Source organism: Protomyctophum bolini (assembly GCF_963924005.1).
Source record: "Protomyctophum bolini genome assembly, chromosome: 11".
In the NCBI taxonomy this organism is placed as follows: Eukaryota; Metazoa; Chordata; class Actinopteri; order Myctophiformes; family Myctophidae; genus Protomyctophum; species Protomyctophum bolini.
The window spans coordinates 6414980-6431204 of NC_137872.1; the positions used below are offsets into that span (position 1 = coordinate 6414980).

Here is a 16225-nt window from a genome sequence, read left to right on the forward strand (position 1 = left end):
AATTGGGGGTCCTTGACGTGAACAAGTTTGGGAACCTCTGCACTAGTAAATCCATTCTATATATGTTCCTGTTATTTTCCTTTTTTATATTAAGGGCGGGAACCCGTTTTGGTGATTTAAGCATTATGTTGTGCTTTAGCTGTTGAAAAATAGCAGATCTACAAGCTCATAGTGCGGCACAGAGTGCCGCGCTACGAGCTTGTAGGTCTGCTATTTTTTTTTAAATAGTGAAAATGCGGCACAAATCTTTCAATATATATTCTTTCAGAGCTTTTTAACTCAAATCTTTGCTTCTGGGAGAGTCCCTGGAACGACATATTTTCAGATGGGGGTCGGCGGCCAATTACATATATGTTTGGGGGTCCTTGACATGAAAATGTTTGAGAACCACTGACATAGAAACATAGGGTTTTTCAAAAAACTTGTCAGGATTTAGAAGGCATTTGTAGAATCGACCTCAGGTTTAAATGCGTTAAAGAGTGCGTTTCCAAGGTTATCGTGGTGGTTGTTACATCTTACATACAAAGTATACTCACAATTATGTGTTTACTTAATTATAAGTAAAATGTAGCAATGTTGAATGCATTTTTTTATTAAATTATACCTTTCAGGATTCCAATTCAAAAATAGCAAAAACGTATTTAGGATGGAGTGAGTGTGGAAATACAGTGGCCCTCTCCATCATCAAAGTTGCCCACCCCTATTTTAGTACCGAAAGTTAGAAATCACTCGTTATGCAAAAAAAAAAACAGTCAGCAAAAAAGCAGATCTTCAAGCTCACAATGCAATGTGTTGTGAGATTGTAGATCAACTATTTCCGGCTAAGGGATTCTGTGTAGAAAGGGCCAAGAATAGACACAAATGTATATTTAATTTAGATTTGTTTAAGTTTAAAGTTTAACAATTTTAATATTGTTTTTCTTGCGGATTCCAATGTTTGTCCAGCCTAAAGTCAGATGAGATCAGCTTGAAGTCTGTTATTATTTTTCATTTTTATTTTAAAATGTATTGTATTTGTACATGTGAGAGGGGGGGAGGGAAGGGCAGTTGCAAATTGCAACGCACACATTTTCTCACAACAGTACAGAGGACACATTGTTGTGGTATAATTTAAATTCTATTTGTGTTGTTGTTTAACCAGGGAATCAGTTTTGAGGGCCGGTGAGGAAAGTCTGTGTACTGCAACTCCAGAGCGTCAGAGATGGACAGCCAGTAGCCTATGGAAAATAGCTGATTTACAAAATTACTCCGTTAAAAAACGAATTATATTATATTCATAGATCATGAAGCCTAATGCATAGATAACTTATTACTCCCCAAGCACTTGAGCAATCCGAGAGGCATCATCCCATTGAAACTAGGAGTGAAAATACCGTTTAACTTCAGCACATAGTTTGTGAGCATGCTTTCTGTCCAGGTAACGTGTTAAAATCACCAGATTTTGTAGCCCATTACAAACATTTTCTCAAACGGATAAATTACATAATACATTTATTCTTTGCATTTTGGGGTAGCCTATAGTTACCATGTCATCAGGGGGTGTTTGACATCAGAGACATTTGCTGCAGTACGGCCAATCCCTGATTGTATAGTGGTTAGGATTCGGGGGGGGGGGGGGGGGGGATGCCTGGGGAAGAAAGTACACAAGTAAAGTTAAAAAGCTCCCGCTGGACTCTGTTCGGTGTAGAATTGAGCAATGCATGATGATAACTAGCCAAACTCAAAATGCGTCACCACTGCATTATTTGGAAACCCTGTGATTGGCCAGTAGTCGCTGTGATTGACAGATATGCCCATAGGCATCTGATAGAGCTCCATATATGGAGCCGCAGAGAAGTATAGTGCTGATGACATCATGCTAATGTTTAATAACTCCATATATTGATATACACGTGACTCATGGTGACAATGTCACCATGCTACGTCACATCTCGCTGATGTCACCGTGACATCAGCGAGATGTGACGTAGCATCCACCAGAGCTCTCTATAAAGGACGGCCGTCACTCTCTGAGTTTAGAGAGAAGCATAGTTTCTCTCCAAGACAGCACTTAGTTCACACCACTTCAACCTGACACTTCCTCCACTTTCACTTTTATTCTCAGTGGTGTAGAAATGGCGTCCGCCAGCCGTCTCCTGTTTGAAGAGCACTTCCTGTGTTCCATCTGTATGGATGTGTTCACTGATCCAGTCGCCACTCCGTGTGGACACAGCTACTGCAAAGCCTGTATCACACAGCACTGGGACACTAGTGATGTGTGCAACTACAAGTGTCCACTGTGTGCAAAGATCTTCAATACGAGGCCAGACGTATATGGCAATGTTTTAATTTCTGAGATGGTTCATCTGTTCAGGGGTCACAAATATGAAGCAAAGACAGGGGCTGAAATCCAGCAGATGATGCAGGAGAGACGAGTGAAGATTCAGGAGGTCAAACACTCAGTAGAGCTCAGCAGGACATATGCAGACGCAGTCATAGCAGACAGTGTGCAGGTCTTCACTGCTCTGATCAGCTGTATTCAGAGAAGCCAGGCTGAGCTCATTGGTGTGATTGAAGAGAAGCAGAAAACAACAGAGAAACAGGCAGAAGGCTTCATCAATGAGCTGCAACAGGAAATCACTCAGTTAGATAAGAGAAGCTCTGAGCTGAAACTGCTCTCGCTCACTGAAGACCACCTCCACCTCCTCCAGATCTTCACATCCATCAACACAGGGTGGATACCCACCAAGGACTGGACAAAGGTCAATGTACCTCAGTCTTCACATGTGGGGACAGTGAGGACAGCTTTGGCTCAGCTGGAGAAGACACTCAGTCAAGAGATGAAGGAGAAGCTGTGGGATGTTGATCTGAAAATCATCCAGAAATATGAGGTGGATGTAACTCTGGACCCTGATACAGCACATCCCAAACTCATCCTGTCTGACGATGGAAAACAAGTGAGTTATGGAAATGTAAAGAAGAATCTCCCAAACTACACAAAGAGATTCTCTAATTGTGTCGATGTCTTAGGAAAACAAAGCTTTTCCTCGGGAAGTTTTTACTATGAGGTTCAGGTTGGAGGGAAGACCGCCTGGATAATTGGAGTGGCCAGGGAGTCCATCGACAGGCAGGGAGACATCACACTCAACATCACACCCAACAATGGTTACTGGACTATATCGTTGAGGAATGGAAATCAGTACATGGCTGCTGCTAGCCCTCCTGTCCTCCTCTCTGAAAGAGAGAAGCTCCAGAAAGTGGGAGTGTTTGTGGATTATGAGGAGGGTCTGGTCTCCTTTTATGATGTGGAGACCAGAATAAATCTCTACTCTTTCACTGGCTGCACCTTCACTGAGAGACTATATCCATTCTTCAGTCCATGTTTGAACCGTAATGGTAGTAACTCTGCTCCTCTGATCATCTCTCCTGTCAACATGGATGCTGGGCTCGGGGAGGACGGTGGGAACATGTTCCCTCCCTTCAAAAAGAAGAGAAACATGACGTCTCCAGTAAATTATTTATATTTCATATAAGCTAACTAATGTCTAGTGATGCAAAATGAAATGAAAAAAGTACCATATTCAACTATTTAAAAATAAATCCTGTTTATATCTCATAATAAGCTATAGTTCCACCTGTGCATTAATGCAAATCAACCGAAAGGATAAATAAAAATAATAAAAATAAATAATTAATAATGTGTTTTGAAGGATTACTGTGATTATGGTAAACTCACATATACTTAAGTAAAAGTATAGCAATACTGCAATGTAGAAATACTCTGTTGTCCAAGTAGTAGTCTGGAATTCAAAATGTACTTGAGTAAAAGGTTTTTTTTTGATTGATTGATTGATTGATTGATTGAAGTATTAATTACAGTAGCCTACATTTCAACTATAGTACAACTCAATACAAAAACTGTCAACTGTGAGTGGACGACACCAATCACACCATAAAGTAGTACGCCACCATTTCAATTCATCATAACATTTAGAGACGTACAAATATACACTTCTATATAGCCAAAAAACTGGAAATCATCATGGAGGAGGTAAAAAGGGATACAGTGAAGGGGAAAAGGGATGGGTGGGGGATTCAGAATTTACAAAGTACAAAAAGTATATTGGCATCAAAATGTACCAAAAATAGAAAGCAGGACTATATGCAGAATGTCTCATTTCACCAGTTTTCAAATGTATATAGGCCTAACATGTAATAGAATATGTACAAAGGGAGTCTACCAACGCGCCTCAAGCCTAAAACGGCTGATCCGGTGCTTCACAGGTGCAGGGACATCAAAGTTGCATAAGGAGAAGAGACTGGAGCAGCACGGACATTTAGAGCCTTTTATTAAGGTGCCGAGTATACAAAACGACTAACGTTTCGACCTTGCGGTCGTCATGACTCTGATGAAGACCGCAAGGTCGAAACGTTAGTCGTTTTGTATACTCAGCACCTTAATAAAAGGCTCTAAATGTCCGTGCTGCTCCAGTCTCTTCTCCTTATGCATGTAATAAAATATATTTTGAAAATAGCAGATCTACAATCTCAGTCACGAGTCCACACGACATATTGTGAGCTTGTAGATCGGCATTTTTCAAATAACTAAAATATATCTAGGCCTACACTACAGGGCTGAAGTGGATAATAATCACATTTCCAAATTAACTATATAGAAGAGTAAAATTATAATATTTGTCTCTGAGATTTATAGTGGAGTATAGAAGTAAAAGTATTGAAACTTGTACTGTACTGTAGTTAAATGGTGTTTTTTTTCTTTAGTTTTTTGGTTATTGTTGTTTAGCTTTCTTTATATCAGTAATTGTCTTGTAATGTTCATTGTTGTTTTTTGTATATTTGTATTGTCATTTGTGCGTAAAAAAGGAAAATAAATACATTGTTGAAAAAAAGAAAAGTCAGTTTAATTAAACTAACAACGAAAACTAGGAATTTTCAAGAAGCCCATGCATTTAGAAGGCTGCTGGGGGTCCCTGGACCGCATGGTGAGAACCAGCTATAGTGGTCTGAGTGAAATTTGTTGTTTTGGATGACCCGCATTGTGTATGTTTTGTGTTTAGCAGAACAGGAGCCTAGCTTAAATTTTTATGCACCACATGTCTGGAACAAACTCCCAGGAAACTGCAGGTGTGCTGCCACTCTTATTTCTTTCAAAACACAACTGAAGAGCTTTCTGTTTTCCTTCACTTGAGTTTGCAAGCTTGCAAGTTTGGGTTACCAAATTGTGGGATAAAAATTGTAAAATTAAAAAAAATATATATTTCTGTAGCTATAAGCAATGCTTTACATTTCACATTTCATGACATGCAGTACAGCTCCATGACAAGACCCATAATGTGATAATCTGAGTTCCTAGAAGTTTATATTCATACTATTTTTTGTTTTAATAATGTGGTGACATGGAGAAGATTGTGTATTCAAGTCTTGTGGTCAAAGAAAGAAAGATTAATGATTTAAGAAACAATGAATAGCAGTTCCACTGCAGTGTTTGAATAAAATGTGATCCGGAAAATGCAGATATACCCTACGGTGTAGTACTCAAATATTGAGTTAGGCTCTGACAGTTTGAGCTCAAACAGTGTTATATAGGTGGATGTAAAGTGTGTTTGTCACACGATAACAGACTTGTATAATTGAATGTAAAGTATATTCATCATGAGCAGGACTACAGTGTATATAAAGAGCATGGTTTGAAGCAGGACGAACACATCAGTGGATCAGCTTTGATCTGACAAGATGACTAACCTGCGTATCCTGTGCGTCCTCATCGGTGAGTAGAGACTCTTCAAACACTATTTAAAGGGATAGTTCAGATTTTTTGAACTTAAGTTGTATGAAATACTTGCCATTAATATAGTCGTTGCAACTGTATTAATTGATTGCCCGAGTCCCGTGGTGCAGAGTTATACTCTGGTTTTGGTCAATATTAAGTCGTTCCGGTCATTTTGTGGGGGGCACTGGGGCCACGCATGAAAGTAAATTAATCCACAAAACGAAAATAACGAAAGTTGCACTAATATTTTAGAAATAGGTCAACACTACAAATTACGTTAGTTTTGTGGATTACTTTACTTTTACTGCGTGGCCCCCAGTACCCCCCACAAAATGACCGGAACTACTTAATATTTCACCAAAACCAGAGCATAACTCCCACCACGGGACTCGGGCAATCAATTAATACAGTTGCAACCACTATATTAATGGCAAGTATTTCATACAACTTAAGTTTAAAAAATCTGAACTATCCCTTTAAGATAACACTGCACACATAGGACCGGACTATACGCTATCCATTTCATTGTAATTAAAATAACATTAGTTATAGCATACAGACCTGCTGGACCATATCTGTCAGTCCTTAATAACACCTTGAAGTTGTAGTTTGGCTATTTTCAAATGGCCAAAATGTATGTAGGTAAATGTATGGTTTGTAATAACAAATCTACAAAGTAAGTAGGAACTAACGTTTCCAAATAAGTAAAAGTACAATATTTGCCTTTGAGATGAAGTGGAGTAGAAGTAAACTAAACTAATCTATTCTATAATAATCTAAAAATTATAGCACAATATATTAAAAGTTTTGTTAACTCACTTTTTTGCTATCAGACAATTCCTTTTTTGGATTCAATTCAGCAGTGCTAGAATACTACTACTACTGCAGTATAATTACATTTTCATTTATTAAGTGTAATTTTTCTGAAGCTCATGATCTGCCTGCGGATCACTTACAAAATCTGCATTTAAGGTTTTGTGTTGTTAATGTGCACCATTAGTACATCATTGTGTTGTTAATATCATATGCATCATCATCATTGTGAAGATGCTGTTACATGTAAGTTGTATCCTCTGAAGGGTGTGTGGGTATTTGTCCGGGTTATGCTGACGGCATTCTGTACAGCACCTTGTAAATATGTGTGTACTTGTATTATATCTCTTATCTGGACATATATAAATTATTAACCCATTCTGATCGGGAACCCGTTTTGGTGTCAGCATCATGTTATGCTTTAGCTATTGAAAAATAGCAGATCTACAAGCTCATAGCGCGCCACCGAGTGGCGCGCTACGAGCTTGTAGGACTGCTATTTTTGAAAAATCGAAGAACGACTGACATTTTTAGAATCTGATCTCAGGTCAGAATGGGTTAATCAGACCAGTGTGTGTCCAGTGGAAACCTCGTATGAATCTGATCTCAGGTCAGAATGGGTTAAAATGTGTGTGTGTGTGTGTGTGTGTGTGTGTGTGTGTGTGTGTGTGTGTGTGTGTGTGTGTGTGTGTGTGTGTGTGTCAGTGTTGGCTACTGTGTGCTGGGAGGCTAACTGCAGCTGGCAGGGTGAGTACACACATTAATTAATTCAAAATTATTGTAGCCTATGCATTTAATAAGTAGTTTAATTTATGGATTTAAATTATATTATCATTATCACCTTTATTAGAAAACAAGTCGACAATGACAAATGTCAATAGGCCTACATAATTTAAATATTGAATTTTTAACTGACTTTGTGGAATTTGGATAAGCATCTGCGCGTGTGTGCGTGTGTGTGTGTGTGTGTGCGTGCTCTTCCAGGGTATAGGGAGGTATGCCGTGACCGTCCAGAGACCTTAAAATGTCGTAAGTTGGAACTCCACATTTATCATGTTGAATCTAAGTGACTATAATAATATATTTCTTTAAACTAAACTAAATTGAGCTCAATTTAAAAAATGGATCCTGTCCTCATGACTTATAGTCTAAAACCTGATCTCTACTCACGTAGATATTGTGTGCTTGGCCAAGCGTTCAATTTGATGTGACAGAATAAGACTTGACAGTCTTGACAGTCAGTTGTTGAGCTGGTCATTGTAAAAGTAGGCCTATACTTCGAGTCTAAAAAGTGTGTTAACCCATTTCGGCCTTACGTCGAAGTTTAAAAAATGTCTTCAAAATCCTGACAGTTTTCTGAAATACCTCATGTTTCAGTGGTGCTCAATATTTCATGTCAAGGACCCCAACAATTATATGTAATTGGCCATCGACCCCCATCTGAAAATATGTTGTTCCAAGGACCCCTCAGAAGCAGAGATTTGAGTTAAAAACGTTCGCTCTGAAAGAATATATATTCAAAGATTTGTGCCGCATTTTCACAATTCACAAAAAAAAAAATATATATCATACGTACAAGCTCGTGTGCCATGCTATGAGCTTGTAGATCTGCTATTTTTCAATAGCTAAAGTAAAGTGTGTTAAGGCGTTTGATGTTTGATGTGTGGATGTGTTCAACTGGCTGGTTGTTCTCCTCTGCAGCGAGACATCAAGTCTTCAAGGTTCTCGGACTTGAATATAAAAGAATAAGAGGTCCCCACAACTACAGCCACAGGAGTCCATGTGTCCGCATGCTGAGGTTCGCAGTACACAAGAAGTAAGAACGCGTGCACGCACGCACGCACGCACGCACGCACACACGCACGCACGATATATGGCTATGAGTCAATGATTGTTTCAAAAACTTTGCTCTGCTTCCCATCAGGTGTGGGGGGAAGCCTGTCTGTAAGATCAACGCCAAGAGGCTGGCTAAATCCACCTACGGATGCAAGGATAACAAAGCGTTCTGTCTGAACATCCATCTGCAATGCCAGGGCAAATGTAGGTGTTTGCACCGCACGCACGCTGTACTGAACGTCAATGTATACTGAACGCACAATGTACTGAACGTCAACATAAAATTGGTTGTAAAATCCACTTTTACATTTCAGGGAAGGGCTGATCGGCTGATGACTGTAGGCCTAAGTGAGTAAGTGAGCACTTCTTTTATTTAGTATTTGTATAAGTATCACTTCTATTAAAGGCTATTTCATGCTGTATACAGTCCAGTAGAGAGATATCTGTGAATCCCTACAAACTAAAAAGAGAACTATGAATGTGTCCAATGGTATTCGTAGCCCCCGTAAAATCTGAATGCCACCACACCGCCCAGCCCTTTTCCCCCTACATTTCCCCCTTTATGATGGATTCCTGTTCTGTTCTTTGACTATATAGAAGTGTCTATTTGTAGCCTACGTCGCTAAATGTTTTGATTAATTGAACAAGGTGGACCCTCTTGTAAACAAGTTTAATGCTTAATTGGGTCGTCCACTCACAGTTAACAGTCTTTGTATTGAGTTGTGCTTGACATGTAGCCTACTGTAATTCTGCAAACTGTTAATAAATATTTCAATCAATCAATCAATTCATCCACAGCTTGGTGATGAAGACCTGGTGATGAAGACTCTGGAGGAGGAGTCATCATCACCACCACCATCATCATCATCAGCCCTATAGATATTCTAGCTTAAAAATAATCTAAAATCTCCGTTGGGGGGGGAAATGCATTGTCTTTTTTATTAGTTATTATCACTATATGATATTTAATAAAAGTCATGCCATGCTACGTGTAGCTTGCCTTGTTTTTTTTCACGATGAACATTCTGGGGGAAAGAAAAGACTAATTTCAAAAGTGACACAGCTTAAAGGGGAATACCACTCATTTTCAACATTTTGCAATGTCATTAATATATAGGTCTTGTGTGGAAATAATAAAAGAAGGTTCCCCCAATCTGTGTTCCCTAGAACATGGTGAATCACATCTTGATGACATCATCAAGAACAGCTCTATTAATTACATAGTAGAATGTTGAAAATGAGTGGAATGCCCCTTTAAGGACATTATCACATAATGCAGTGACACTTTACTCGTGTGTGGAAAAAGGTTTAACTGACGTAATTCACACATCCTATATCTGGTTCGCATTTATTAATTTTTTATATTCTGAATTCTCATAGACTTTCTTTTTATCGCATCACAAAAAGTGTCAAGCATCAAGTGACGGCGACAAAATGCAATCAGTTACATTTCCGCTAGAAACAGACTGTATCAAATATGAGTGACTAAAGCCAAACACTCTGGCGTCAAAACAGCTGCCTCCGTTATTTTCAATGAACCTATAATCCCACACCGGCAGCGTCAGACGCGCGCTGGTGTGCGTTCACGCCTCGCCTGACGCTCCGACGCGCCGCTGTTCTATTTTCCAGGCGTTGCCGCACGGCCTCATGGCCGTTGCCTCCACGGCCCCACAGGACGCGGCGTGGTTCGGGGACGCGTCCTGTGGGCGTTGCTGTGTGGCTATGACGCGCGGCAATACTGTGGCGCGTCGCTACGCACCCGCTTCACAGACGGTGCGTGTTGGGCTTTACATAGACGATACAGAGACACCTCCCCGACAACATCGCTGAGACAGGTATACGTTGGGACCACAAGCTTACCGGTATATGAGACGATTTTAACCAATTTTGGGCGGGGACCGCTTTTGGTGTTTTAAACATTATGTTATAATTTAGCTATTGAAGAATAGCACATCTACAAGTTCATAGCGCGAAAAGTCGTGGAAATGTGGCGCACATCTTTGAATATATATTTAGAACATTTTTAACTAAAGTATATTGGCTTCTGGGGGGTCCCTGGAACTACATATTTTGAGTTGGGGGTCCGTGGCCCAATAGAGATAATTCTGGGGGTCCTTGACATGAAAAAGGTTGAGCACAACTGACATAGAAACATAGGTTTGTCAGAAAACTATTATTATTATTATATATTATTACTATGAAATTATATACTGTGCACTCTGTGCACAAAAAGTAAGTGATTAGAAAACAACCTGTGATATGTCTTCTGTTATTTTCTAGAAGTGATTACTTTACAAAAGGTCTCAATAGTTCATGAATAATGTTTGTTATGAGCTGGTCCAGCCGGCTCCATTCACTGCCATGTATTCAATGCACTTCCGGTGAGTTTGGCTCCCATGAAAGTGTCATGGCGCAGCCCAGTCACGTGACCACTTCCCTTCTTACTGAAATATCTAAAAACACATGATGTATATTTTGATAGCTTATGCCTCAACATATGCCATAATTGTACACATATATCAGCCTATAGTTCACATGCAGAGAAGCCTGAGTGAAGAGGTCACTTAGGATAGCTAGTCATTAAATAAGCCTAGGGACAGCTGTTACTAAATTATTGTAATCTCAGTTAACTTGCTCACAGTGAGATTCCCCGAGAAGATATCAGTTATTTTATTTACTAGGCGACCTGAGAAAACAGAGCCTTTTATTAGGGGTACAAATAAACTTCACAGGGGTCTGTGTGAACTCTTAATCTTGGTTGCAATCTATAGTTAGTTTAAGCAGTCAGAGCTCATCTTTGGGATGTGTCATGAATACAACATATCTTTGCCAAATATGCATCTAGAACTAAGAATACAGTCTAATTATTTCATTACATGTGGTAAACAATGTCCTGTATATTTGATATGGTACATAATTATATTTCATTCTTATTGGTAACATAATACATGTGTCATTTGTTGTTAGTTCTCATCAGGCTCCCTAGTTCACTGATTGGTCAATAAAGCGATGACACTTTAAGTCCCTGCACCTCCCATGTGAGGAGGAGGGAGTTTTAAGTTTCTACAGTAGACCTATAAAGACTATACGCTTTTGTTTATACGGTGTGTCATACAGGTATTAGTTGATTCGGAGGGACTTCTGCTGTGTGACTCCATTTTCCGTGGGGCCGTTGTTCCTACGGCCTTGTAAACTGAATGTGTTTGTATCAATAAACTGCGATACAACATTAGACTGAAAGAAAACTTGTCTGCCTGGATTCATTGAGAGGGCGGCAACACGGTACACCGTTGTCCTGCATGCACAGAGTCGTCGGTCCAGATACATCACATACTACCCACATACAAACCCCAGGGAACTGAGGGAAGTGTTTGTCTCCCAAACTTAAAATAAGATGCAAATAAGGTTGCAAAAGGTAATTGAACATAATTGAGTGCCACGGCCTGTATGAAGGCTAAATTAAATGTAATTGAATTATGTCACTATTAATTATTCAATCTGATGTGTATTGTGTAGGGTACTTACTTTTGGGTTTGGCATTAGCATCCCAGCACTGTCGCACACAACCAGACGCACACATAATACTAATACAGTATACTCTACCATACATATTAATTGTATAAGTTAAATTATACTAACATACTCTACCATACATATTAATTGTATAAGTTACATTGTACTAACATACTCTACCATACATATTAATTGTATAAATTATACTAACATACTCTACCATACAAATCTTATAAGTTAAATTATACTAACATACTACCATAGAAATTGTAAAAGTTAATTTATACTAACATACTCTACCAAACAGTACATATTGTATAAGTTAAATTATACTAACATACTCTACTCTACCATACATATTGTATAAGTTAAATTGTACTAACATACTCTACCATACATATTGTACCTATAAGTTAAATTGTACTAACATACACTACCATACAGATTGTCTAAGTTACATTGACGATACTGTATTGGTAAAAAAAATAAATAGAGTCCAGATTATAAACCATGGTCCTTATGTTACTGCATAGTCTTTGAAGAGTCTCTACTCACCGATGAGAACGAACAGGAGTCGCAGGTTGGTCATCTTGTCAGATCAAAGCTGATCCACGGATGTGTTCGTCCTGCTTCTGCCGAGCGAAGAGCATTCCGCTTTCTAGTTAACATGAAGTACGGAGGACAATTATTATCAATTAATTCAGTAATTACACACCATTATAATGTTCTTATTTTGAAGACCCAATTGCTGAATGTCAGTCTCCGGGTTCAGAATTTATATGACACGACACTAGAGTCCAGTATAGTGGTTCTCAAATGTTTCATTTTCAACGACCCCTTAACTCTCTGAGAGTGTATACAAATGGAACCCCTAAGGGGACAATTATTGAGACGGTTTCTGACCGAGGATAAGTCATTGATTTGGCTTGAAATGTTCACTTCTGTGGTCTCCAACATTATACACCTAGCTGGCCTACATGTTTAAGCATTTATTTCATATTTACATTTTACAAAAACAATTTCAGCTCTGTGTAGAGTTTTATTGGGTCGGGTTTTTTGTATTGAGCTGTGCTTGAAATGTACTGTAATTCAGCAAACAGTTTTTTAACACTATCGATACTATCAATCAATCATTCTTGGGCAGGCAGAGCTTATTGCACCCACCCGGGGCAATGGGGTTACCGGTATGTCATGTTTGAATATGACAATTTAATGTATAGGCTGGGAAACATGTTTACCTGGCGAGACATAGGAGGAGACAACCCAGTGAACACACAGAGCCTATAGTCCTTCCATGGGCCAGAAGCGTACCTCCCAGCCTTGGCAGAGTAGTTCGGGATTTGATCAACCCCGGCTGGGTCGCCTGAGTGAGGCTTATCTGGTCGGTCTGTTTGAAGACACCAACCTGTGCGCCATCCACGCCAAGAGGGTGACAATCATGCCCAAAGACATCCAGCTGGCCGTCGTATCCGTGGAGAGCGTGCTTAAACCTAGTAAAACTAGTAGAACCCCAAAACGGGGTAATAACTATAATACTTTATATAGCACTTTTTAAAACAGTTAATAACATCACATAGCAGCGTAATAATACAAGAATAAAATAAAACAGATTTAAGAGAAGCCTAAGGAAGTAAAGTACTAAAAAATAAGTTAGGTCAACCTACACAAAAAAACTATTATTAAACTAAGAAAGATTTCAAAACAGTGCAGGTATCAAGTGACTTTAACAGGTATAAACATACATTACAGTTATGGGAAAGCTTTCCTGAATAGATGGATTTTTAAAAGCGTTTTAAAAGATGACAAATAATGTCCCTTTCTAATTGTCAGGGGTCGGGCGTTCCACAACGTTGGTGCTCGTGCGGCAACTTGTGGTACATCTCACTTTGTGGTGCACATGTGGCTAGGAAACATTTCTCATTTTGCCCATGGATCTGGCTCGGGGCTTTGTCCAACAATCAAAACAAACATTTAGGGCTACACATATTATTGCGCCCGCCGCTGTTCTCAGGTTTGATGATCAGTGTTTTAATAATCTGTGGACGTCTTGAGAATTTATGCTTGTGTGGTCTCAAACTCATGTGGTTATAGACAGGTGAGTGATCGCCTCTCTCCAGCTGTGTGTGTGTGTGTTAGTGCGTTCCCTCACTGTGTAGTCCTCTCACGGTGCACGTGCATGAGTGTGCACGAGTTCTCACATGTTCCATGTGCTTGTGCGTCGTGCATATCATTCTTGCGGGTGTTTTATGGGTTATGTGTCTGCATGGCCTGCTTTGGGAGGAGTAGATAATGTCTTTATAGTACATAATGTATTGGTTGCCTTCATCAGAGGAAGGAGTTTTAGACATAATAATGGGCTGTATTTTGCGTGTCTTAAGTACCAGGTCTTATTACCTAACTTGAGTAAAATAAAGACCTGGAGGCGTGGTCAATGCTCTTTGGCCACTCAGAATAGCTAAATGGCATTGATCACGCCTCCAGGTCTTTAGTTTACTCAAGTTAGGGAATAAGACCTGGTACTTAAGACACGCAAAATACAGCCCAATGAGTGTCTTCAGACATGAGTGTCCATGTGGCTCAGATATCATGAGAGCTATACAGCTCCATCTCAATTAATTAGAATATTGTGTAAAAGTTAATCCCCCCCCCCCCCCCCCCTAATATAATTCAAAAAGTGAAACTTTCAGATATTCTCAATTCATTGTGCATAAAGTGAAGTATCTAAAACCTTTTATTGTTTTAATCTTGATGATTATGGCGTTCAGCTCATGAAAATCAAAAAATCCTATCTCAACAAATTAGAACATTTTACGAGATCACAAAAAAAAACGCGAAATGTCGACCATCTGAAAAGTATATTAATGTATGCAGTTAATACTTGGTCTGGGCTACTTTTGAACAAATTCTTTCATCAATGTGGCGTGGCATGGAGGTGATCAGCCATAGTCATTGTTGAGGTGTTATGGTAGCCCAGGTTTGCTTTGATAACAGCCGTGAATGCATTTGTAATATTGTTGAGTCTCGTAAAATATTCTAATTCATTGAGATAGGATTTTTTTTATTTCCAAGAGCTGTATGCCATAATCATCAGGATTAAAACAAAAAAATACTTCACTTTATGCACAATGAATTGGGAATATATGAAAGTTTCACTTTTTGAATTATATTACGGAAGAAAATGAAAAGTCCGTTGCTCTCCCCAGGTTGGCGGAGGGTGTGTAGAGCCCAGGATCACATTAGATGATTGACACAGGGGTGAAAAATGGGTTACAAAATCGTGGGTTAAAAATATATTTAAAAAAAGAATGAAAATTTCACACAATACTCACATACAATATTAACACCTTCTGATCCATATCACCACATGTACATTGTGTTAAATTGACATACAGTAAACACGCCTGAGGTGTAAATTACACCTCAGGCGTGTTTATGTCAATGTCAAATATGTACACTTCTCTGTGGTGTCAGTATGTACGGACACAGGGCCGTGGAAAGATATTTACAGTATATCTTACAGTAATATTAACGTTCATTAGGGGGTGAGTTCAGTTATATGAACAAAACTGACGGCCAATTAACCCATTCTGACCTGAGATCAGATTCATACGAGGTTTCTACTGGACACACACTGGTCTGATGAACCCATTCTGACCTGAGATCAGATTCTAAAAATGTCAGTCGTTCTTCGATTTTTCAAAAAATAGCAGACCTACAAGCTCGTAGCGCGCCACTCGGTGGCGCGCTATGAGCTTGTAGATCTGCTATTTTTCAATAGCTAAAGCATAACATGATGCTAACACCAAAACGGGTGTCAGAATGGGTTAACCAGGATAAGGCGCCGATACTGTGATACCACTGTGATGCTTGCAGAACTCGACTATACGTCTCGTTCCTGACCGCGTCACTGTCGTGGCAATAATCACGTTAAACCACACCCTCTCGTGTGATATTGCTTAATTACGACACAGCAGAGAAAACAGAATACTTATTCACCTTGAGACGTTCGACGCCGTGGCTCTGGAGAACTGCGTTGGAGACGAAGAAGAATGCCCTGCAGGAAGGAGGAAGTTACTAATGCATCTCTGGAGAGGGAGGTCTACTCTGGAGCTCTCTGCTGGAACTGTTGCCCCCGCGACCCGACTACGGATAAGCGGTTGAAGATGGACGGATGGATGGAGGGATGTAAACATGCAAACACATTCTGGACATAATATGACGCTGGTGGCTGCTGGTGGACAGCATCAGTGTTGATTTCGTCGACTAAAACTAAGACTACATTTTTTCACTGAG

The 16225-nt window shown here is 39.5% G+C and overlaps 1 protein-coding gene across 1 annotated transcript; it reads left to right on the forward strand.

The window, feature by feature from the left end:
- Positions 1-2114: 2114 nt before the first annotated feature.
- LOC308324436 (E3 ubiquitin-protein ligase TRIM39-like) lies at positions 2115-16010 on the forward strand (the record flags this gene model as incomplete). Its single annotated transcript, XM_080776483.1, has 6 exons — positions 2115-3438; positions 8285-8399; positions 8508-8623; positions 10049-10192; positions 13330-13425; positions 15904-16010. 6 exons carry the CDS (start codon positions 2115-2117, stop codon positions 16008-16010), a joined length of 1902 nt encoding a protein of 633 aa, XP_080632609.1.
- Positions 16011-16225: the final 215 nt, after the last annotated feature.